Below are 23,716 nucleotides of genomic sequence, written 5' to 3'. Positions count from 1 at the left end.
GAATAATTAAATTAATTTATTCTGTATTTACCACTTAAACTTGATTCATGCGAGGATGCAGCAAAGTTCCAGCAGAGCAGATGATAATTTTTAACACCTGGGGCTAGGAGGGGTTGGGTGTGTTATCACCATCCTCATCAGTTTTATTTTCCTATGCTGCAAGGAGCTGAAATATATGAATATTTCAGTCTCAGCCAGACAGCAGGGGTCAAAATATATTTTTTTTGAGGGTTCTTCTTGAGATTTTCTCGAGGGCGATTTTTTGGTTTTCAGGGACTACATTTTGGTTTTCAGGAGCTCCTTTTTCATTTTCATTAGCTGGGACCTTAGTGAATGCAAAATGGTTGCATGTTTGTTTCTGACACAGTCACTGCACCTCAAGTAATTAATGGTATGTGAAATGCTTTGAGATGTGATGATACATAAATGCAAATCTTTCTTTAAAGTATAACTGTTCAGTATTAAATTGTCCAATTAACCATGTTCATTACAATAATGCCCACTACATATTTTCCCCAAACAGTAGCTCCTGAACTTACGCAGCCTTAAGCTAGATACTCCACATTCATTAGCAAGGAATTCATTACCCCAGTGGCTTCAAGCTTTCCTGGCTTTCAGTTAGCTGAATATTCCTTTGTTGACAGGTTTAAAACTGTTCTACCTCGCAGCCTCTCCTACTTTTGCAACCTTTCTCACTTTTGTACACTCTCCCCACTGCTGCAGCCCCCTCACCCCTGCTGCGTCAGTGTCAAGCGGATGCACCACCACTCACCTTCCCACTGTTCCTCTAATCACAGGCTGTTTCTTTCTTGTACTTGCTGCTAATAGGCTCACTATCAGCAGTAAGTGCAGGAGGGAAACAGCCTGTGATTGGAGGAGCAGCTCCTCACCAATTCTGTCACTTCCATGTAGGGGGATTACTTTCTTCTCATTGGTTAAATTTTTAAATGTTCTGGGGGCTTTCGGGACAAATTCGCCTGCTACCCCCCTATATTTTGAACCCTGCCGGATAGACATTGTCTGCTGTACTACTAATTTTTTTCAAGATTACTGCTGATTGCGTTCAGAGGGTGAAAAATTTATTTAGAAACCTGGTGGTAGTCAGCATGAATAAGTTGAAATATTTGGTGGTAAGTCCATTGAGCATTCTCAGGGGCATTCAGACTGATGAAGACAAACAGTATTGTACTAATTCCATTTTGTTTTAGAATTTTCAATTCTTATTGGATTCAAGTCCCATTCCAGAGACTTGAATACATAATGTAGAATGACACTGTAGCTCAGCTCTGAGGAAGTTCTGCATTGCCAGAAGTGCCAACTTTCAGATGTGATGTTAAAATAAGGCCCCACCTTCCTTCTTAGGTGGTCATAAAAGATCCTAAAGCATTTTTTGAGGAAGAGCAGGGGGTGGTTCTTCTGGTTCCCTGGCCAACATTTATCTCTCAAAGTTATATTCTAAATAACGTAGAATATCTACCTGATCACTTACCTCATTGCTTTGTGTGGGACCTTGTGTGCAAACTGGCTGCTGCGTTTGCCTACAGGACAAAGTATCTACACTTCAAACATACTTCATTAGCCATGAAGTGTTTATACGAGCATACATATGAACATAAGAATTAGGACCAGGAATAAGCCATTTGGCTCTTCAAGTTTGGGCCGACATTTGATAAGATCATGGCTGATCTGAGTGTGGCCTCTACTTTCCTGCCTACCCCCCTATACCCTTTGACTCCCTTGTCAATCAAGAACCTATCTAACTCAACCTTAAAAATATTCAATGACTGAGCCTCCACTGCTCTCTGGAGAAGAGAATTTCATAGACTAAAGACCATCCGAAAGAAAAAAAATTCTCCTCATCTCCATCTTAAATAGGAGGCCCCTTATTTTTAAGCTGTGTACCCTAGTTCTAGTTTCTCTCATAAGGGGAAACATCCTCCTGATATCTACCCTATCAAGTCCCTCAGAATCTTATATGTTTCAATAGATCACCTCTCATTCTTGTAAACTCCAATGGATACAGGCCCAACCTGTCCAACCTTTCCTCATAAGATAACCCCTTCATCCCAGGAATCAGTTGAGTGAACTTCTCTGAACTGCTTCTAATGTAATTATATAATTTCTTAAGTAAGAAGACCAAAACTGTACACAGTACTCCAGGTGTTGTCTCACTAAAGCCTTGTACAATGGTAGCAAAACTTACCTACTTTTATACTCCATCCCCCTTGCAATAAACACCAGCATTTCATTTGCCTTCCTAATCACTTGCTGTACCTGCATACTAATTTTTTGTGATTCATGTACCAGGACACCCAGGTCCCTCTGTACCGCAGAGGTTTTCTATTCTTCCTGCCAAAGTGGTCAAGTTCACATTTTCTCACATTATACTCCATCTGCCAAATTTTTACCCACTCACTTAACATATCTAAATCCCTCTATAGACTCTTTATACCCCCCTCACAGCCTCCATGATGCCATAAAAACATGAAAGGTGCTATGTAAAGGAAAGTTCTTTCTTCTGAATTGAAATTGTTTTCCTGTGTCAGCGAGTGTTCCTCTATCCCTATAGTTTAAGGTTAAAATATCCTTACCTTCACAGGCTATGCCCTTAACTCTTGCATATCCTCTTGGACAGGTGGTATCTAGAGATAAAGATACAAGTTCAAGTACAAAGCCCAGGTTCTGTATTATATCAAGTTTAGTGTTCTGATAAAAATAAAATACTGAGATGCTTGAAATTTGAAATAAAAATGGAAAATGCTAGAAAGTACTCAGCAGGTTAGGCAGCAACCATGAAGAGAGAATGTTGTGACATTTTATTCAATGAAACCTCTTAACAAAATTCCTCATCCATCAGGCACATTAGTTAATTTTCAGCTTCTGATATTTCACCAAGTTTTCTTGTTGAGAAACATAAGGAGTGATTTTAACCATACCCGTTAACCATTTGAAGTGCCGAGGGATGTTTTATTATGTTAAAGACACTATATAAATATCAGCTGATGTTGTTGTACTACCCGGCAGGATCTGATAAGTGGGAATTAAAAATGGGCCGGGACCTCCTGATGTCTGGCACTGGTTCCGCTGTCGTCAATTTTAACCTGCTCTTCTGAACATCTGGTAAGGGACTTCAGTTATTTGGATAGCTTGGAGAAGCCAAAGCTGTTCTCCTAGGAGAAGAGAGGATTAGGAGAATATTTTATAGAGGTGTTCAAAATTATCAGGGGTCTGCACAGAGCAGATAGGAATAAACTGTTCCCATTGGTGGATGGATCGAGAACCAGAGGACATCAATTTAGGATGATTGGAAAAAGAAATAATGACAGCAATGAGGAAATACTTTCTTATGCAGCAAGTGGTTAGGAGCTGGAATGCCCTGACTGACAATGTGGTGGAGGCAGATTCAATTGAGGCCTTTAAAAGAGAATTGGATATTTATTTGAAGAGAAAAAACATTATAGAACTATTGGGAAAGGGAGGAGGTGTAGGACTAGGTGAGCTGCTCTTTCAGAGAGCCAGCATGACATGACAGGCTAAATAGCTTCGATCTGGGCTGCAGCCATTCTATGATTCCATAAGGATACACATCTGAATTTGGCGGGTTCCTTTTTAAATGCAAGTCATGGTCAATGGCATCAATTGGAACTGATGGCTGGAGTTCGCTAGGCATTGTGGCTTACCCACCAAGTGAACATATTGTGAAGAGGATCCGTAGCCAGAGGAGGCCCAAGCAGGTATCTTTTCACTATATTTCCAGTGGGGCCAGGGGGAGCAGAAGTCAAACCCCTGCCCAACTGATTTTTTAAAAATTCATTTGCAGGATGTGGGCATCACTGGCTAGGCCAGCTTTTATTGCCCATCCCTAATTGCCCTTGAGAAGGCGGTGGTGAGCTGCCTTCTTGAACCGCTGTAGTAAAAGTGGTGTAGCTGGAACCACAGTGCTGTTAGGAAGGGAGTTCCAGGAATTTGACTCAGCAACAGTGAAGGAACGATGATATATTTCCAAGTTAGGATGGTGAATGGTTTGGAGAGGAACTTCCAGGTGGTGGTGTTGCCATGTGTCTGCTGCCTTTGTCCTTTTAGATGATAGTGGTCGTGGGTTTGGAAGGTGCTGCCTAAGGAGCCTTGGTGAGTTCCTGCAGTACATCTTGTAGATGGTACACACTGCTACTACTGTTTGTTGGTGGTGGAGGGAGTGAACGTTTGTGGATGGAGTGCCAATCAAGCAGGCTGATTTTTCCAGGATGGTGTTGTGCTTCTTGAATGTTGTTGGAGCTGTACTCATCTAGGCAAGTGAAGAGTCATCACACTTCTGACTTGTGCCTTGTGTAGATGGTGGACAGGCTTTGGGAGTCAGGAGGTGAGTTACTCGCCGCAGAATCCCTAGCCTCTGACCTGCCCTTGTAGCCATAATATTTATAAGGCTAGTCCAGTTTAGTTTCTAGTCAATGGTAACCCCCCAGGATGTTGATAGTGGGGGGGGGGGGGGGGGGTCAGAGATGGTACTACCATTGAATGTCAAGGAGCGATGGTTAGATTCTCTGTTGTTGGAGATGGTCATTGCCGGGCACTTGTGTGGTGCGAATGTTACTTGCTACTTGTCAGCCCAAGCCTGGAAATTGTCGAAGTCTTTCTGCATTTGGAGATGAACTGCTTCAGTTTCTGAGGAGTTGTGAATGTTGCTGAATATAGTGCAATCATCAGCAAACATCCACTTCTGACCTTATGATGGAAGGAAGGTCATTGATGAAGCAGCTGAAGATGGTTAGGCTGTGGACACTACCCTGAGGAACTCCTGCAGTGATGTCCTGGAACTGAGGTGACTGATCTCCAACAACCACAACCATCTTCCTTTGGGCTTGGTAGGACTCCAACCAGCTGAGATTTTCCCCCTGCTTCCCATTGACTCCAGTTTTGCTAGGGTTCCTTGATGCCACACTTGGTCAAATGCTGCCTTGGTGTCAAGAGCGGTCCTCTCGCCTCACCTCTGGAGTTCAGTTCTTTTGTTTATGTTTGGACCAAGACTGTAATGGGGTGAGGAGCTGAGTGGTACTGGCAGAACACAACTTGAGCTTCAGTAAGCAGGTTATTGCTAAGCAAGTGCTGCTTGATAGCACTCTGATGACCCCTTCCATTACTGATGATTGAGGGTAGACTGATGGGGTGGTAATTGGCCGGGTTGGATTTGTCTTGCTTTTTGTGTACAGGACATACCTGGGCAATTTTCCATGTTGCTGGGTAGATGCCAATGTGGTAGCTGTACTCGAACAGCTTGGCTAGGGGCATGGCAAGTTCTGGAGCAGTGTCTTCAGTACAAATGCCAGAACATTGTCAGAGCCCAAAGCCTTTGCAGTATCCAGTGCCTTCAGCCATTTCTTGATGTCACATGGGGTGAATCAAACTGGCCGAAGACTGGCATCTGTGAAGCTGGGGACCTCCACAGGGGGCCAAGATGGATTGTCCACTCGGCACTTCTGGCTGAAGACTGTTGCAAATGCTTCAGCCTTATCTTTTGCACTTATGTGCTGGGCTCCCCCATCATTTTGGATGGGATATTTGTGGAGCCTCCTCCTCCAGTGAGTTGTGTAATTGTGCACCACCATTTACGGCTGGGTGTGGCAGGACTGCAGAACTTAGATCTGATCCGTTGGTGTGGATTCACTTAGCTCTATCAGTTGCTGCTCATGTTGTTTGGCATTCAAGTAGTCCTGTGTTGTAGCTTCACCAGGTTCACACCTCATTCTTAGGTATGCCTGGTGCTTCTCCTGGCATGCCCTCCTGCACTCTTCATTGAACTAGGGTTTGTCCCCTGGCTTGGTGGTAATGGTAGAGTGGGGAATATGCCTGGCTTTGAGGTTACAGATTGTGTTTGAATACAATTCTGCTGCTGCTGATAGCTCACAGCGCCTCTTGGATGCCGAGTTTTGAGTTGCTAGATTTATTCTAAATCCATCCCATTTAGCATGGTGGTAGTGCCACACAACACGATGGAGGGCATCCTCAATGTGAAGATGCGACTTCATCTCCACAAGGACTGTGCAGTGGTCACTCCTACTGATACTATCATGGACAGATGGATCTGTGACAGGCAGGTTGGTGAGGATGAAGTCAAGTATGTTTTTCCCTCTTGTTGGTTCCCTCACTGTGGTACGTTAAAACAGGGCAAATGAATTTCATGATAGATGGGGGCGGCCTGGTGCATTTTGGTAGGAGGAATAAGAAGGTCACCTACTCCTTGGAAAATAAGAGTCTAAATGTGGTGAAGGATGCAAAGAGACCTAGAGGTACTGATATACAAATCATTAAAAGTAGCAACGCAAGTTAGGAAAGCCATAACCAAACACGAGAATTCATTTTTAAATAGAATTCAAAAGCAAAGAAGTTATGTTAAACTTGTATAGAATCTTGGTTAGACCACAGTTAAAATAGTGCACATAGTTCTGATCTCCAAATTACAAAGAGGATATGAAATCACTGGAGAAAGCACAAAAGAGACTTACAAGGATGACACCAGAACTGCGAGGTTACAATTAACATTTTTAAAAAATGATCAGTTTAGGTTTCTTTTCTCTAGAAATGAGAGTCCTGAGAGGTGATTTGATAGAGGTCGTTAAAATTACAAAGAGGTGCGACAGGGTAATCGTAGAACAGATGGTTCCACATGTGGAGGATTCCAAAACTAGGGACAATAAGTATAGGAAAGTCATGAATAAGTCCAATAAAGAATTTGGAAGAAATAACTACACAGAGAGAAGTAAGAATAGCATTTGCAGTATTTTAGGTGAATAGCATTGTTGTATGTAAAGAGAATTTAGATAAGTATGTGAGAGAGATAGAAATAGATAAACCAAAACATAAAACCATACTGCCTTGAAATCATGCTATTTAATAGTAGTAAGGAAAATTCATTTAAATACATTAACATTAATTGGGTCAACACATTCATTAAAATAGCAGAGGAATTTCAAAAAAATAGTTCATGCAGTCAGTTCTAATATCACATAACATGATATTAAGGCACACACAATTTACTTCTTACACAGATTTTCTGAAAACATTAGTTCTTAAGCAGTGGAAGATGCTAAAAAATTCCAAAGTAAAAAGTGAGGAAATATTCTGGTTAACTTATTAAACAACTGATTAGGAAGGAATCCCACTGTAAAGTAAAGCTCCTCGTGTGGTGCCAAACACAAAGATCGATCTCAAATTCCTGTTTTTCTAATCCAAGGAACTGACTTAAGGAAATACTCAAAGACGTCTACTGCACAGAAGAAGGCCAATCCGCCCATTGTGTCCGTGCTGGTTAACAAAGATCTGACTGCATTAATCCCATTTTCCAGTGCTTGGCCCATAGCCCTGGAGGCTATGGAAACACAAGTGAATATCTAAATACTTCTTAAATGTTATGACAGTTTCTGGCTCAAGCACCCTTTCAGGCAGTGAGTTCCAGACTCCCATCACCCTCTGGGTGAAAAAGATTCTCCTCAACTCCCCTCTTAGCCTTCTACCTCTTACCTTAAATCTATGCCCCCTGGTTATTGACCCCTCTGCTAATGGAAAAAGGGCCTTCCTATCCACCCTATCTATGCCCCCTCATAAGCTTATACACTTCTATTCAGGTCCCCTCTCAATCATTGTTGCTCTAAGGAAAACAGCCCCAGCCTATCCAATCTTTCCTCATAGCTCAGACCCTCCAGCTCAGGCAGCATCCTGGTAAATGTCCTCTGCACCCTCTCCAGTGCAATCATATCCTTCCTATAATGTGGTGACCAGAATTGCACACAGTACTCTAGCTGTGGCCTAACCAGCGTTTTATACAGCTCCAGCATAACCTCCCTGCTCTTGTAATCTATGCCTTGGCTAATAAAGGCAAGTATCCCATATGTCTTCTTAACCACCTTATCTACCTGCCCTGCTACCTTCAGGGACCGATGGATATGCAAACCAAGTTCCCTCAGTACTTTCCAGGGTCCTACCATTCATAGTGTAATCCCTTGCCTTGTTAGCCCTCCCCAAGAGCATTACCACATACTTTTCTGGGTTGAATTCCATTTGCCACTGCTCTGCCCACCTGTCCAGTCCATTGATATCCTCCTGCTGTTTACGGCTATCCTCCTCATTATTTACCGCCCTACCAATTTTCGTATTATCCACGAGCTTCTTGATCACATCCCCTATATTTAAGTCCAAATCGTTTATGTACACCACAAACAGCAAGGGCCCCAGCATTGAGCCCTGCTTGTAGTCCTTGTTTAAAAAATTCTGCACAATCAATTTAGTTCAATTTGAAAGCACATTTTCATAATAGCAAGCTTTTATTTCCTTGATCAACCATTTTCAATACCTAGTTCACAGCGTTCACAAGGGCTGCCCCATGCAGCCCCCAGAGTAGCACAGCATTCTGACTTCAGTGTAGCTCCATTGATGTTCACTTCACAGCGGCTGTTCTGGATGTTTAACCAGCAAGTTCCTTTCACGCTGTCTGTTGTAAATTGTGAGAAAATTCAAGCAATTACCAAGGCATAATGAATCCATTTTACTGACAAATATCTCAGAATTCCCTGAGCTTGACCCCAAGATGACTGGAAACACAACATGTCCTCATAGCCAATTCTGTAAAAAGTATATGTTATTCTGCTGGCCATGCAATGTGTTGGCAATGTTTAGGTATTGGCCCAGCCATAATCTAAAGATTTTTTTTTCTAATTAAGGTTGGTGTATATGTATAAAACACTATTTTTTCCCATCTCTTTTCTTTGTTGATCTGAGGAATCAAAAGGAACTGCACATGACAGACTTGATAATAACCTTCTCTCTGTTTTTTTGGGAAGAAATGTAGTTTCTGATTATCATTGGCCCTCAGCAGCAAAGCTAAGACTGGGACCCAACATAGGGACTGCCACCTATTTTGCTTCAGGCTTGATATTCTAACTCTTTCAGAGGGTTTTCTGGAAATTACTATAATGAAAATAGAAATCTAAAAGTACATTATATTCAGTCCAGAATTTTCCAGCCCTGTTGGCATTGGGCATCATGATGGGTGGGTGGGGACAATTTGGGGTGAGGGGCAGAAATCAGTTTCATGCTGGAGTAAAAGCACAGCAGGATCATCTGATGATATCCGCCATGGCAGAACGTGAATGCCCCTGGAGGCCGGCGTGAACCCGCTTAGCATCCAGGTAATGGGATGTAAAGTAAGACCCGACCCCACGCCAGGTTTTCCATCTGGACAACAGTGACATGCACAAGTCGGGACTTAATGTTAGAGCCTTGCTCAGATCGCGGATATACAAGGAGCAGAGGATGCTGGAGCTCGATAACTACCGGACCCTGGAGGAACACGTGCATTACATGCTGGGTGGATTCTCATGGACGTGGCTCTGCCACGAAGTAGCTCACGGAAGGCAGGAGGTCTCTGTTTGTGCTTTGGGTCTGCTTCAGAACATCACGGTCTTGGCTAGGGGCTGCTATGGATGATCAGAAAGTTGGGGGAGAGGAGGGTCCAGTTGTGAGTGGGAGAGAAAGGTGTACTGGGATAGGGGTCTAGGTTTGACTGGGCAAGGAAGGCGTATTGGGGGAGGGGGGGTACAAAGATATCAGGGGGTGAGGTTGGGAGTGGGGAGGAGGGCGTTCGGGGGGGGAGGAGAGTGTAACGGGGGAGAATGCAGCAAGTGGTGATTTAGGTGTAAGGGGGGGAGCTCGGAGGGGGGAAGGAGTTTCCAGGGGAAAGGAGTTTGGAAGGGGGAGGTGTCTGGGGGGAGGAGGAAGTTTGGAGGGGGTGAAGGTGCCCAGGAGGAGGAGTGAGTAAGGGCGGAGGACGGAGTAAGGGGTCGATGTCCAGGTGAACAGGCAAGGGAGGGGTCAGTGGAGTCAATGAGTGCCTCCTGGGGAGCAAACTGAGGGTAGGCGTGGTAGAACGGGATGGTGAGTCTGAGAGGGGAGAGAGTGAGCCAGTGAGGTGGGAGAGTGAGGGTGCATCAGTAGCGGCAGAAGAGTTGGCGAGGGTGGTTGGTGGGGACTTGGAGTCAGAAACAGACCCTAGGGGTAGGAAGGTGGGGGTCGGGGAGGTCAATAAGGATGAGGGGAGTATTCTCAGGAAGGTATAGAACCTGCATGTTCACCAGGACATCCTGGAAAGAAGAGGGTTCTGGCTGGGAGGTGACGGTAAGGAGGTGGAAAGTGATGCCGGGAGGTCGACAGTGATGGGGGAAAGGGCATCGGTGACTGAGGGAGGGGAGTGACGGGGGAGTTGATCCAAAACTTAACTACTACCATCGTTGCTGATAGCGAAAGTGAGCAGAGCCTCATGTTGGACGGGCACAGGTGCTGCATGGGAGTGTGATCAGTGGGTGGGCGGAGATGTAGGTCAGCTCAGATGGACAACTGAAAGAGAACCCCAACAGGCAGCATTGAAAATGCTCAGGACATTGAGATGAGTGTGATGGAGGGAGGGTCCGCGTACGTGGGAGAGTGCTTGCATGAGGCTCCAAAAGGCCCTGCCACACCCACACTTCTCCCTCCAGAATCACTTGTGGTCCAGCTGCATGCAGCTGAACTGCTAGTAAGGGGGATGCAGTGGGAGGGCTCAGACAGCCTGTCAATGAAGCTGAAAGACAACTTTACACCTTATTCAGTGAAAGTGAATATATTTTCAGTTTATGAAATGACAAAATATGTTCACCTGTGCAACTACTTGTGATCAGAATTTCTTAACTTTTCTAGGTCTACCACTTCTTCTAGGTGCTGCCCTGGCATCCGCAGCAGGGGTGGAGACAGCCTGTGCAATGGTTGGCTCTGTTGCCTCTGATAACTTTGGCGCTCGTGCTCTGGAGAGACGAGGCCTTGAGGGCCCGGCTTGCTTTGGCTGGCCTCCTGTGGGCCAGCTGCTCCCTCTGCAGTGACAGAGGATGAGGTTGAGAGGGTCACAGGCAAAGGGGACTAGAAGGGAGAGGGCAATCTCTGAGATTCCTCAGTGGGCGACCCAGGGGTGTTCAGCTGCCGCTCCTCCCTTCAGGTGCCCAAGAGCCCCGGCCTGACTCCTTGAGGGAAAGGAGCATCTGGAGGGATGTCGTGGTGCCCCGTTTGCCTCTCGTGTTGCCACTGCAGGAACTCGCCCATGGTTACCACGATGGATTGCAGGTCAGCGCGGATCTCCCCGTTCTGCTGGACCAGGGTCTCCATGGTATTTGCCATCCTCCCCATGGAGACCTCCATACGCACACATGTGGGAACCACTTCATCAGACTTAGGTGGACACACTTCTCCGACTTGCTTGTCAAACTGTTGAGGGATTCCAACAGCTCTGTGTGATGTTCCCCCGCCTTCTGCTGACTCTCTAGGATGAGTTGGAAGGCCGAATCCAGAGACTCATCATCTGACTCAGACCTCACAGGTTACTCTTCTCCAGCATGCTTCCGAGTGCTGGGGAGCTTGGCTGAACTAGCCTCCTCCTGCTACTGTGGACATGTGTCTGTGCGCTGACCACCAGACTTTGAACACAAGCCTGCTCTAGATCTAGTGTGAAGTGTCTCTGCGCGCTGGTGGAGGGTGTGGGTAAGCGCTGTGACGGGTCTTCCAGGCTGCTTATTTCCAGCTCTTCAATGGAGGAGGTGTTCTCTTGGCTGGAGGTGAGGACCTGGATGGAGCTGGGGGACTGGCTTGCTGAGGCCGTCAGTTGCTTGGCAGAGCTCCCTGTGAACCAAAGTAGAGATAATTAGTGCATGGCAGCCGAGTCAAAAACAGGAGAGAGAACACTCACATTTGTGTTGAGATAGGGATGATGTGGTGTAGGATCCTCACATGGGTGTTTGTCACCAACCTCACCATCACCGCAGGCATGGTCCATGTCCTAACCAGTCAGAGCATTGGCACGCTCCTCAAAGTGAGTGAGGGGCCTAATGTGGGCCACTCCATCTCTGGTCTGGGACCTCTCCCTGCTGTTGTGAGCCAGCTTCTCCTGCATGAAAACAGATGGAGAAAGTGTATGCAGGACACATGGCACTGCATGGAATGTTTGCGTGGTGAGCGGAGCCATGGACAGGATGAGGATGTAAGCTCCAGAGAATATGAGCCTGATGGAGGTGTGAGGGATTGTGTGAGAGTTAGTGGTGTGGCCCCTTGAGGTATGAGATCCCTGTGGATGTGTGATGGGTTTGAGAGCATGTGTTGCAAGTGATGAGGTGGTTGACTTACTCTGGTGGAACAGATGAGAGCATTCATCCTCTTCCTGCACTGGATGGCTGACCTCCTCTGTGCTCCGGTGCCGCTGCCACTGCCTCCCAGGCCAGATCGGTGACTCTGGTGGACCTCCTGCATCCAGAACAGAAGTCTTCCCCTGCATCCAGCAGGTGCCCTAGAGTGGTTACTAAATTTGGGGGCGGCCGTCTTCTTTACTTTCGGGGCCGTCTATAACCTGGAGCAGTCCTGGTCTGTAGACAAGGAGTTGGCTGTGCTCTAGTGCGCTTTATATATGGTGCTCGGAGACAGGAGGTACTGAGGTGAGCCAATCCGAGATTGCCTGCCAGCGATCCAGAGTGTTTCCGTGAATGCATTACTAATGAGGCAGGACACATTGGGAATGGGACAATACGGCACGAAAACCCACCACTGGCAGGTAAAATTTTTTTTTTCCATCCGCTATCAACACACTTAGTGCAAACCTGGGATGATTCCACCCTCAGTCTTTCTTTCCCCCCACACGAAAACACTGTCCTCTTTGCTGCATACAGTTCCATAGATATCTCACCCAAGTGGCCATTTTTCATGTGAGCATGGATGGTGACTGTTGGCTATTTAACCACAAAAGCCATCACAGTCAAGTCCAATCTTATTTCCATCTGATGTCCACCATGTCACTAGGTCACACGAAAATGGGAGATGGGAAAGTCATCAGACCAATCCACCCTGAGAGATTCTCCCCATTTCAACATCCAATTTTCTGTTAAAAGATTCCAGGGTTTTCATCTCCGCTACTCTCCCTGGAAACCTATTCCACGTGTTGGTCACTCTTTGTGTAAAGAAGATTTTTCTGACATCATTGCTAAGTCAACCTTCGACAAGTTCAAGGCTGTGTCTTTCATGTTCTACCCCTGCTATTTAACTTAAGTTAATATTCCAGGCTTACCTTTTTTTTATCCCTTTGTCTATCTTACATATCCTCTGTAAGGTTATCTCCCAGATGGCATCCTTTCCAGTCTAGCAACCCAAGTTTCCCCAGCCATTCCTCATAACTCAGATCTTAGATACTATGGATCAGTCAATCTGCTTTTCTCCTCTAGAAACTGAGGCCGCAAAATTTGATAATCCCCAAAGAGGGAAACAGGGATCATGATGTGGAATCACCCCGCTCCTGTTGCTTCCAAAATAGTTAGAATGCAAATTTTGTGCCACTTGCAACTAGCACTAAACATGCTGTTGAGTGGCTGCATTCCTAAGTAGCAGACACAAAATTGTGAGATGCTAGTAGGAGGTAAAACTAGCCTGGACATCTTAAAGGAGAGGTGGTATCCTGGATGGAGCAGGTTCTGGAAGTCATTTTGAATGATTATGTGCTGAGAAAGACAAAAGAATTCCATAACAAGGCAGATAGCGGGTTCCAAGATTTTCAAACGCTGCATTGGAGGCCTTGGTGCAGAAAGTGGCGAGGAAGAGAGATGTCATCGATCCACAGGGATCCAGGAGGCCTTCCAAACAAACTTTTAAAAAGCAGCCTAACCACAAGGACCTGGATGTGGTGCTGCAAGAAGTACATTGGCCTCACCAATGTGATCAATGAATGTATTTTTGAATGCCATATTACACTAACTGTGCCACTAGCGTTGCACATTGCACAATATGTCATTCTCCCATCACCTACCAATCAACAATCTCTATTAATCAGCACTCATTCACAACATTCATAGCTTCACCTCATCTTCATGCACTTAGCACTGTTGCAAGTCTTACACCCACATCTCACAGCTCGCACATACTTCCAGCTATTCAACCATGACAGCCACATCACCCAACTACACTGGGCCACACTCCTTGGCACACTTCCCTTTCTTTTGCAGGGCAAAGTGACATATAAACAGAGGAAGCAGAACCTAACCAGGGGGTACAAGAACGCAGCTCACCACCACCTTCTCAAGGGCAATTAGGGATGAGCAACAAATGCTAGCCCAGCCAGTGGCTCTCACATCGTATGAAAGAATAAAAACAAACAAACATGGCTGTTATGTCTTTACCCCAACAGAGGAGACGATATTCACCATTACTGAAGCGTGCATGAATGAGGTTGTGGCCAGTATCACGGATGAAACTATCAAAGATGATGGTATCCTCATACTTAATCCCCCATCTCACATTGCAGAATCCCTTCATCTCACAATCTTTTCTGATTTACAAGCCACAGATGGTGTAACCATGCACATCTTAGAAGATGGTAGAAGATAATTGTTCCTGGAACATCCTGAGGGGATATAGCCTCTTGCTGAAATCCCTTTCCCCTTTTCACATTCTCCTTCTTCTGCCCTGTGTCACCCCTGTTCATTACCCCTATTATGCTATTATCCAAGAGAAAATGCATACTACTACACCCATGTCTGGGAGCCAAGTGGTTTGCGCAGGGTCTTTGAAGTGAATACAAGCATCACCTTAGCTTGTTTCCAACAAATGGCGTTTCACCAGTTTCTTGTGACTCCCTCATTATGATACCAAGTGATGCACAAATCTCCCTTGTCTTTCTCATCATAGTAGGTTGGCAAAGTGCAATGGGGGGGGTGGGGGGTGGGCTGTGCAGTTGAATTTAGAGAAGAGAGGGGAAAATATACTATTTTAAAATGTTTTTTCCACTTACTTCAGTACTGTTGACATAGTTATGAAGGTTTTACAAATAAATTATAGTGGGTTGGACCATCAGTACAGTGCAACCTTGTGCTACCTGAGTATCGCTATACTGTAATTATAACAGTATCTGCAGCTTCTCAAAGATCCACTTTGACCCAGTAGCACAATCTGACTCGGCTTTAAATGTATGCCAGACAAAATGGAAGAATGTTAATACTCGGTAATAAAGACATGTAGCCATGAAACACAGAACTTTTCTGCTCAGAAGTGTGAAAAAAAAGATAGCCCACCTCCTTTTAGAGAGTTTCTGGAATATCAAGGCGTCAGGTTCTCAATTTACACTGCTGAGAACATTTTCAGGAAAATAAGTCAGACTATGTTACCAATGAACAATTGCTACTCTGTTGGATATGTGGCAGAACTATTAGGTGAATTCTACACTGCAAAGGCAATAGTTTGTTTCTGTTGAGTTTAATACTCTTTCAGGAACGTCCAAACCAATATTCATTAAGTTAATTGTTTAAAATATTTTGATACCTTGATATATTAAAGGCTGCATAACTCAGACAGGAAAGGATTTCTATTTTTGCATGGCTAATTGTGAAAAATGTAATGAAGAAAATTGACAACTTATTTGTGGCATAGGTAATACTTAAATGCCCTAACATTACACTTTAATATCCTTTTCATAAATGTAGTCATTTAAGAAGAAAATTAGCACCGAATCTATTCAAAAATAATACAAGGCTAGAAACTAACATTTTTTTTCAGCTCCAAAATCTTTTGAATTTGTCCTTTGAGCTCTGTTTTTAGAGAAAAAGTGAAATTGTATCTTACCAATGCAGACAGTTCTGCTCGAATCCAGTTTGCTACCAGTAGAGCACTCACATGAAAATGAACCTACTGTGTTTCTGCACTCCCCATTAACGCAAGGGCTGTTCTCACATTCATTAACATCTGGAGAAATAGAATAGCCACTCTTAAATATTTTTACAGGTTTACCCAGTCATGCAGTCAAAACAAAAAAAATACAATTTTAATTTAAAATATCTTAAAAATTACTTTCAGGAACCTCTGAGGGAGAAATACTGAAAAGCAAAGTCTGTCTCTATATGAAGCAATTAATTCCCAGCTCATACAATACCTTGGGTAAAAGTGAAGGCCACTTGAATTGTATCAGATTTTACTACTGGGTATCATCCAGGCACAGGGTAAATAACGCAAGATGCTTTTTACTTGGACTTCCCTGCACTCCTCACATCAAGCACAAAGGGTGGATTTTCACTACTGAGGCGGGTAGCCAGAGTTGGGAAATTTCCAGACTCACCGGATGGTAGGAAGATCCACAAATGTTGTGATCTTTGATTTATCGGGGGCGATGTGGGATAGAGTTGAGCCCGCTGATCCTGGAGGCAGAGCATAGATGGTCACAGGTGCGGCCGAGCGCAGAGGCAGGCTGATTAGAAGGCCTGCCTCGGTTCTCTGGGACTTTATCCCAGTTGAATTAAAGGCTATTAGGCCCTCTAGCCCTCACCCCATTTAATCATAAAAAACTGCAGCATTAGCATGCCATAGGTCATTTAGTGAAGGATAACAGAACTAAGAATTGTAAATGAATTTTATTTGCTACTGAGTTACCCAAAAGTAAAAGTGGAGCATGGTTTTCCATTCAAGCTTACCAAACCTTTGCACCACACCAAAACTTAGTGTTGTAACCTTTCTCAAGCAGGCATGGTCAAATACTGTATCAGATTCAAAACAGGAATTCATTTGTGGTTTTAGTGCATACATAAGGGCTCTTATTACATGTGTGTGTCACATTAGAGAAACAAGGAAAAAGTACCTTTTGGTTTACCACTTACAAAATGTTGGATGTCCGCAAATATACATCAAAAGGCACCTGTTTTAAATTAGTCCTGTTGGGAGAATATTTATTGTCCAGACTAAAAAATTCAATTTCCCCAAACCACAGTGCCCTGATTCATCTCCACTGATTCAACCACATGGGAAACAAGGTTTTGTGGAGTTTTGGAAAATTGTTATCAAAACAACAGCATCTGTGGATAACAGCAATATTCTACTCAGAACACCTAAGAAGTCTCCTCCATCCATCCCTCTTCTCTAGGAGTTTACTCATGAATGGGGATGTGGTTTAACATGAAGCTGCAGCTTCTAAAAGGGCCTTCATAGAGCATACTGCTATTTATCTCCTGGTAGTCCCTGTGGTAATAGTGACAGGAGGCAGGAAAATAAGCCTGATGGTCAGGATCCACATCTGCATCATCATTTACACGCCAGGCAGCCAAGGAGCACCATAGCTGAGTTGCTGAGTTTGAACTGCTCCTTGACAAATATACGCATGCATTTTCATGCGGAAACCACGCAATGGAAAACCATGCTCCACTTTCACTTTTGGGTAACTCAGTAGCAAATAAAATTCATTTACAATTCTTAGTTCTGTTAACCTTCACTAAATGACCCATGGCATGCTAATACTGCAGTTTTTTATGATTAAATGGGGTGAGGGCTAGAGGGTCTAATAACAGTCAAAAAGCAGCAAGCTGGGTAGGTTTACTCACACCTGGTCACATTAGGGTTAGAGTTTGCAATGCTCTTGCTAAAACTGGCTAATTCATCACATAACAGAGATTGAATCTGAGACCATCCTACTATGTAACTATAGCTCAAAACGAAGTGCTGCATTTGCACACTCAGCTACTGGGGAATGGATCACCTCAATATGTTTTAATGCAAGTGACTACACTGAACCAGTTGAGATAGACAATTCTAATGATTAAGGAATGTTTTGCTTGTAGAGATGGGATGGTGGTGGTGGAGAGGTGGGGGGTTCAACAATCATAATGGGAAATCATATTTGTCACCTCAAATATTATCTTTAATTTACAACCAAATTGACAAATTCAACAAACAAGTTTGCTGAAGAACCAATGCAATACTGCTTGTGACTTGCCTGTGAATATTTATCCTATTTGACATATTTGCCTGACTGGCATTCCCCAATGGTAGTAACAGAAAATAGTTTCAGTCAATGATTCTGCCACCTGATTTTTCTCTTTTTGTGGTTGGGAAATGGAAGGGATACAATTAATTAGAAGTTGGTACATAAGGGCCTGTTTAAAAACACATTGCTGATTAAAAGCAGATAAACATCCACTGTTATCTCTGGCAATTGGTAGAAATATAGAATGATGAGAAAATTTAATTGAGCAGACAAATGTAGAAGTTTTTTCACTTTGAGGTGTTTAAAAAATTGCACGGTAGTATTTTTTTCTGCTTGTAACCCTGTAGGTAGCCTCTGCCGCTGCCCAGATTAATGTAGTTTGAAAAAATAACAACTGATTACATCAAATCTGGTTTTTAGATTTTAAAACTCTTCTTGTTATTGTTGGAAAACACAGATTGTGGAATTTGTGCTGGTTTGTTGGAGAGCAAAAGTACTCTTCTGTAAGTGATTTGGTCAGGTAGTACCTTGCAAAGCAAATGCTTGCTATTTCTTGATGCTAAATTTCTATAAAGATTAGATGTCATTTTCAATTGAGTGCATTTAATGTCCTCACCTTCACACATCTCAGAGTCTGGTTTGAAGAGGTAGCCCTTTGGGCAGCTGCAGGTGTAGCTGCCAGGTGTGTTCCGACAAAGCCCATTATCACATAGGAGCCTGTTAACAGCACATTCATCAATGTCTAGAAGATAAGAATGGTACAAATCACTAGGAGAAGAAAAAAGCTATTCAAGAATGAAGAAGCAAACCTTCACAGAATAATTGATCACAAATAGGGGCATAGGCTATTTTCAACTTATGTTTAATTGCAACTAGTAGGAAAGGTTTGGCAAAGTTTTGCATTTACACTCATGATTGTCTGCTGACTTCGTCAAGCCAAATTTCCATGTCAATCAATTAGCAACTGAAGTATCTGTATATATTATTTCCAGATGGGGCTACACACAAGTTCATTAATTCTTGTTTGCTGTTCTTTGTTATATACGCTAATCATGCTATAATTTAAAACTTGGTGAACCAGTCAAAAGAAGGTAGGGAATGATCAAGAAAGAGAACCATGTGATTTAATCCTCTTCATTACAATGCAGTTCTCAGAAGCCAAAGCCATATGTTCTACTTATTTTACTGAGTCGTGTGTTTAATGAGCTGTGTGCCGTAATGAGTGTCACATTTTATGATACTACCCATAACATGAAGTTTGGAACTAATTTCTAATAATCTAATGAGAGTGCTTTGTATAGGATATAAAATGGTTCACAGTACACCATCTTATCAGGAGTTCAACATCATTCTGCTAATTTCAATAACCATTGGCCTGAAATTAAATTTTTATAGTAGATGTACAATTGACCCATTCCTACCTGTACGAAGATAGACTTTAGTCAGGAGAAAAAAAACAATAATGTCAAAGAGACACCATGGTTAGTTTTTCCAATATGTATGAGACTATTGACTTGCTTACTGAAGCACAAATTTCCTCAATTTTGAGAATGGGAGTTCAATGCCAGTCTCAACTCCCATCCAGGTTGGATAATTTTTCTTTGTCTGATACATTCGATTAACTTTTATTTCGATATCAAAAAGAGCAACAACGGGCAGAATTTTCTCCCTGTTGGGGGGGAAGTTGATGGGCGGGCACGTGCGAGCATGCTTCCGATTGGCGCCCCTGATTGGAGGTGCAGCACCATTTTATGTGGGCGGGCCAATTAAGGCCCGCCCAGCGTGACCTCTGCAGGGAAGCGCTATGTAGTCCCTGTGCGGGTGGGGGGGAATGCCTAAAATCGAGAGTGCGCTCTTTCACGCATGTGCACGAAAGAGCGCACTCATCTCCCTGAGGCTAAGTGCTGCCTCAGGGAGATCGTCTCTACTTTCAAAAACATTAAAAATAGAAAAAAATCATTCCTTTACATGTCCCCTCATGTGACAATGTCATATGAGTTGGGACATGTTCATAATTTCCAAAAAAACTTTATTAAAATTTTAAAAATCCTACATGAAACTTCATCCCGCCTGTGGATGAGGTTTCATGTTTTTTCTAGTTCCCGCCGGGGCTCCTGGTCTGCCTGCCGACCTTAAGGTTGGACTGGCAGGTTCACTAATTACTTTAATTGATCTGTCAATGGCCTCAATTGGCCATTGACAGGTCGGTGGGCGTGCAGCTGATTTTGCTGAGCCCCCGCCTTCCTGAAAATTTAAATGGGGCACGGTGACGTCAGGAGTTGCGCCCGTCACCGCGCGTCATTTTATGCGTTGTCGAGCAGGCCCCGCCCCTGCTCGCCGACGGTAAAATCCTGCCCAACTTGCATTGATATTACACCTCTAATGTAACTAAACAGCCCAAGCTTCACAAAATTATAATCAGACACAAAATTATGCACTAAATATTGGTGGAACAGTGGATCTCACAGCCAAGGAGGTCTCCGCAGCTCAGGACACCCCTACTAGAAACAGAATGAGTGGAAAAATCATTGGTTGGATTTTACACTCCCCCGCTAGCGGGTTTGAAGGTGGGGGCTCATAAAATGCAGCGCGTGACCTTCCCTCCCACCTGACCCCCTGACCTGTATGAAATTTTATGGGAGTGGTAGAGGTGTAATGGCCTCTTAAGAGCCTCTTCAGGCCTGCCACTATTTTACCCATGGCAAGGGGAGACCACATCACGTGGGAAGCCCGGCACTTTCAGCTGCGCAGATTGATGCGGGCAAAGAGGGGTGGGGGGGAACCGCCTTTGTGGGACTCCTGTGCCCATCAGAGGCAACCCACCCAAGATCACACTCCTCCCTTCACCCTCTATCCCCCACTCAAACCCGGCCCCCCGTCCCACTTGTCCCCTCGCCGGGGCCTGTCAGCCTGACCCTGGCAAAATGCCCCCCATTTACCTTGGTGTCCGGCTCCAGCGACAATCTCCATTGTCACTCCCTTTATCCCAGCAGTGACCACACTCCCACCTACTGCCCTACTGCTACTGGGACCACAGAACTGCCAGCCACCCGATTGGCCAGCAGCTCTCTGAAGTGGGACTTCCTTCCCCTGAGGGTGAAAATTCTGCGTCCAGCCTATTAATGGCCAATTGGCCATAAAATGACAGCGGGGCAGCCATTCCTCCCTTGGGTGGGTTCCCCACCGACCTTTTAGCCGGGGAAAGGGGGGGAGGGGCAGGGACCATGGCACCCTGTAAAGTCCAGCCCAGTGAATAAGAGTCACCAGGAGCAGGAAAAAAATGAGGATTAAAAACAAATAAATATAATATGTGTTAGAAACAGAATAAATGCAATGTATATATAAAAGGAGAAAATAAGATTTCTGATAGTGATGTAGCCTTGAGAAAGAATTGACAGAATCACACAACGTGATCTTCTAATCACTGGTAAAAGCTTGGATTCCCAATTATCAAACAGAATTTGACTTATTTATTTACCATAACCCTGATTATGGGAAACAGTAATTACTTTATCCTTTATAGCCAATGCCATTGTTTTGTGTTTTTACTGAAAAAAGATTGGATTCCAGGAGACAATCCTCGAAAGGCAATAAAAATGTTGGAACTCTACGCAATAAAAATTGAATTCACCATATGCACACACTCACCATAGGCTAGTGACCAAGTCATTGAATACATTTATGATAGGGTTAAACATATTGGATACTTGCAAATCTCTGCTACAGAGTAGATAAAATACCTTATGTACTTTTAGACATTAGAGTAAGTGGCTGTTGTTACCTTGGCAGCTGCATCTCAATGCAATGCATTGAATAAATACATTAAGAAAGGAAAAGCTTGAGGAACATTTGAAGAAACAATATTTTTGACAAATGTCAGTGGAAATGATTTTCTTTTGCCAAAGGCACAAATGATCTTTGGCTCCCAAGGCTCCATGGTAAACAGATGTAGAATTCTTTTGAGTTAAACATGTGCAAGAAGGAAAATACTTTCACTCATGCTTTCTCTGACCTCACTGCATAGAAATGTGCTGCTAAAAAATAAACTTAATTAAATCAGTTACAAAGGCCTTTCTTCTCAAAAACAAAATGTGGAGTTCATTGCATTGTAATTTTTGTGTAGTAATTCACAACTTTTCTTCCTTTCGTCTTTCAGAATTTATAGGCACCCTCTCCTGAGATCATCCGAGCTAACAGAGTTAATTTACAGCAGATTCAGAGACATCTCTGGGATTATATTTGCTCTACATGGAGTAGCACAAGCAGAGTTCCACAATACATCGACTTCTCTGGTAGTCCAGCTGAAGACCGTGTGCCAACCTGAATCTAGACTCACACAATCTATTCTGGTAGTCCACCAGTTTTAGGATTAGGATAATGATAATTTTTTCACGTGTTTTAGAAATTCAAAAGTACAGGAAAGAAGACTTCAAAATTTCGCTGGCCATTTCAGCTGACAGAGAGATAAAATTGGCAGCCAGTGGGGTTTGAAGTTTTCTATTCCGGAGAGGGGACAAGGGGGTTACTGAAAATATAGTGGGAGAAGCAAACACAGCATAGGGGCATAAGTAAGATCACAGCTGGGAGAAGCATAAGTGTGTAAGCAAATTTGGAGTTCCGAACTTCTTGGAACGATCAAAGCATCATATTTGGAATGTTAGTTCTAGCTCATTTGCAACTCCACAATCTTCCATAAAATACTAAGTGACTTTTCCCCTGCTGCTTTCCAGCTTTCAGAGCATTTTTCATCCTAAAGCTTTCACACAAATGATTTACAGTAAATGACCTCCATTTGAAGTTTGGTTGCTCCAAATCCTAAAGCCTAGGCTGGCCAGTGATAAGTGATTTCCCACAGGGAGGCGGAAGGAGCAACAAAAAGAAAAAAGCTCCTCTGTGTTTAAATTATACATAAATATTCATAGTTTTACCTACCCACACAATTCTTCCCACTTAGGTCAGACTCATAGCCAATGTTACAGATACAGCGGTAGCTGGCCCGAAGATTTTCACATATTCCATTGGGGCAAATTTCTGGATCCAGGGCGCATTCATTAATATCTATTCCCAAAGAACAACACATGAGTAAAAACTTAAATGATTTCCACATCAGAAACATTTGTAAAAAAAATCAATATTGTTTTAGTGGATTGCAACTATCCTTTACCTTATGTGATAAATATGGTATTATACACAACAACAAAATTTACATTTATAAACACGAACCACAGGCCCAATCTTAAAAGCTGGTGCTCCTGTTCAGAGCCTTTGCTGGCAATGCATATTTGGAGATCAAGGTTGCATGTCCCTTATCTTCTATTCATTAAAATGAATAGATGAAAAATTGCAGGCTTCATGTCTGTAATTTTCCAATGTGTGCGACATGAACTTAGAAAATGCCCCCCTACGTAAGCATCTGGAACAATGACTTTTCCTGTATGGCTTGTGACATTTAATGCAGTAAATTGAGAAATGAAGATCAACTCCAGGTAAATTGTCCTTTTGAATTCTAAACAAAAGTTGAGCCTACGATCCAGGTAATCCTTTTATGCATTCAGCACTGGAGAAAGCTCTAAATTCAAAATGTTTAAATACTCATGTCCAAATGATTCTTTTTTCAGGACCATTTACATTACAGGGTAAATATTCCTAAGGTCTATTACCGAGCAGTAAAGAATTCCTGGTCAACAGTGCACATGAGCTGGACTACTGTTGAGTAAGGCTCCACACTAGGAGCCTTATCTCCCAGTTTTACCCATAACATTTCAGAGTCAATGCAAAGTTGTTTCATTTCATCCAACATCAAATTAGTAGTGTAAATGGACAGAAAAGGTGCAACTCAACTCCATAATAAAGCTCCATAAAAATGCCCTTCTCATGGGAGTCTCATAAAAATGATTAGAAGTTACAATGCAGAAACAAGTAATTTGT

General features: G+C 43.5%; 1 protein-coding gene across 1 annotated transcript in view; it reads right to left on the bottom strand.

The window, feature by feature from the left end:
- fbn2 (fibrillin 2) overlaps positions 1 to 23,716 on the bottom strand; it is a 401,654-nt gene that overhangs the window by 165,584 nt on the left and 212,354 nt on the right. The window contains exons 18-22 of the mRNA XM_078568999.1: positions 22,721 to 22,846; positions 18,405 to 18,530; positions 15,664 to 15,783; positions 8,345 to 8,482; positions 2,592 to 2,642 (exon numbers count right to left, since the gene is read on the bottom strand). Of these exons, the coding sequence (XP_078425125.1) occupies positions 2,592 to 2,642; positions 8,345 to 8,482; positions 15,664 to 15,783; positions 18,405 to 18,530; positions 22,721 to 22,846 (561 nt within the window). The remainder of the gene's footprint in view (positions 1 to 2,591; positions 2,643 to 8,344; positions 8,483 to 15,663; positions 15,784 to 18,404; positions 18,531 to 22,720; positions 22,847 to 23,716) is intronic.

The sequence above is a fragment of the Cetorhinus maximus genome, chromosome 2, assembly GCF_964194155.1.
Source record: "Cetorhinus maximus chromosome 2, sCetMax3.hap1.1, whole genome shotgun sequence".
NCBI classification, from domain to species: domain Eukaryota; kingdom Metazoa; phylum Chordata; class Chondrichthyes; order Lamniformes; family Cetorhinidae; genus Cetorhinus; species Cetorhinus maximus.
The sequence above is the reverse complement of the archived record's forward strand: the minus strand, read 5'-3'. Positions and strand labels throughout refer to the sequence as shown.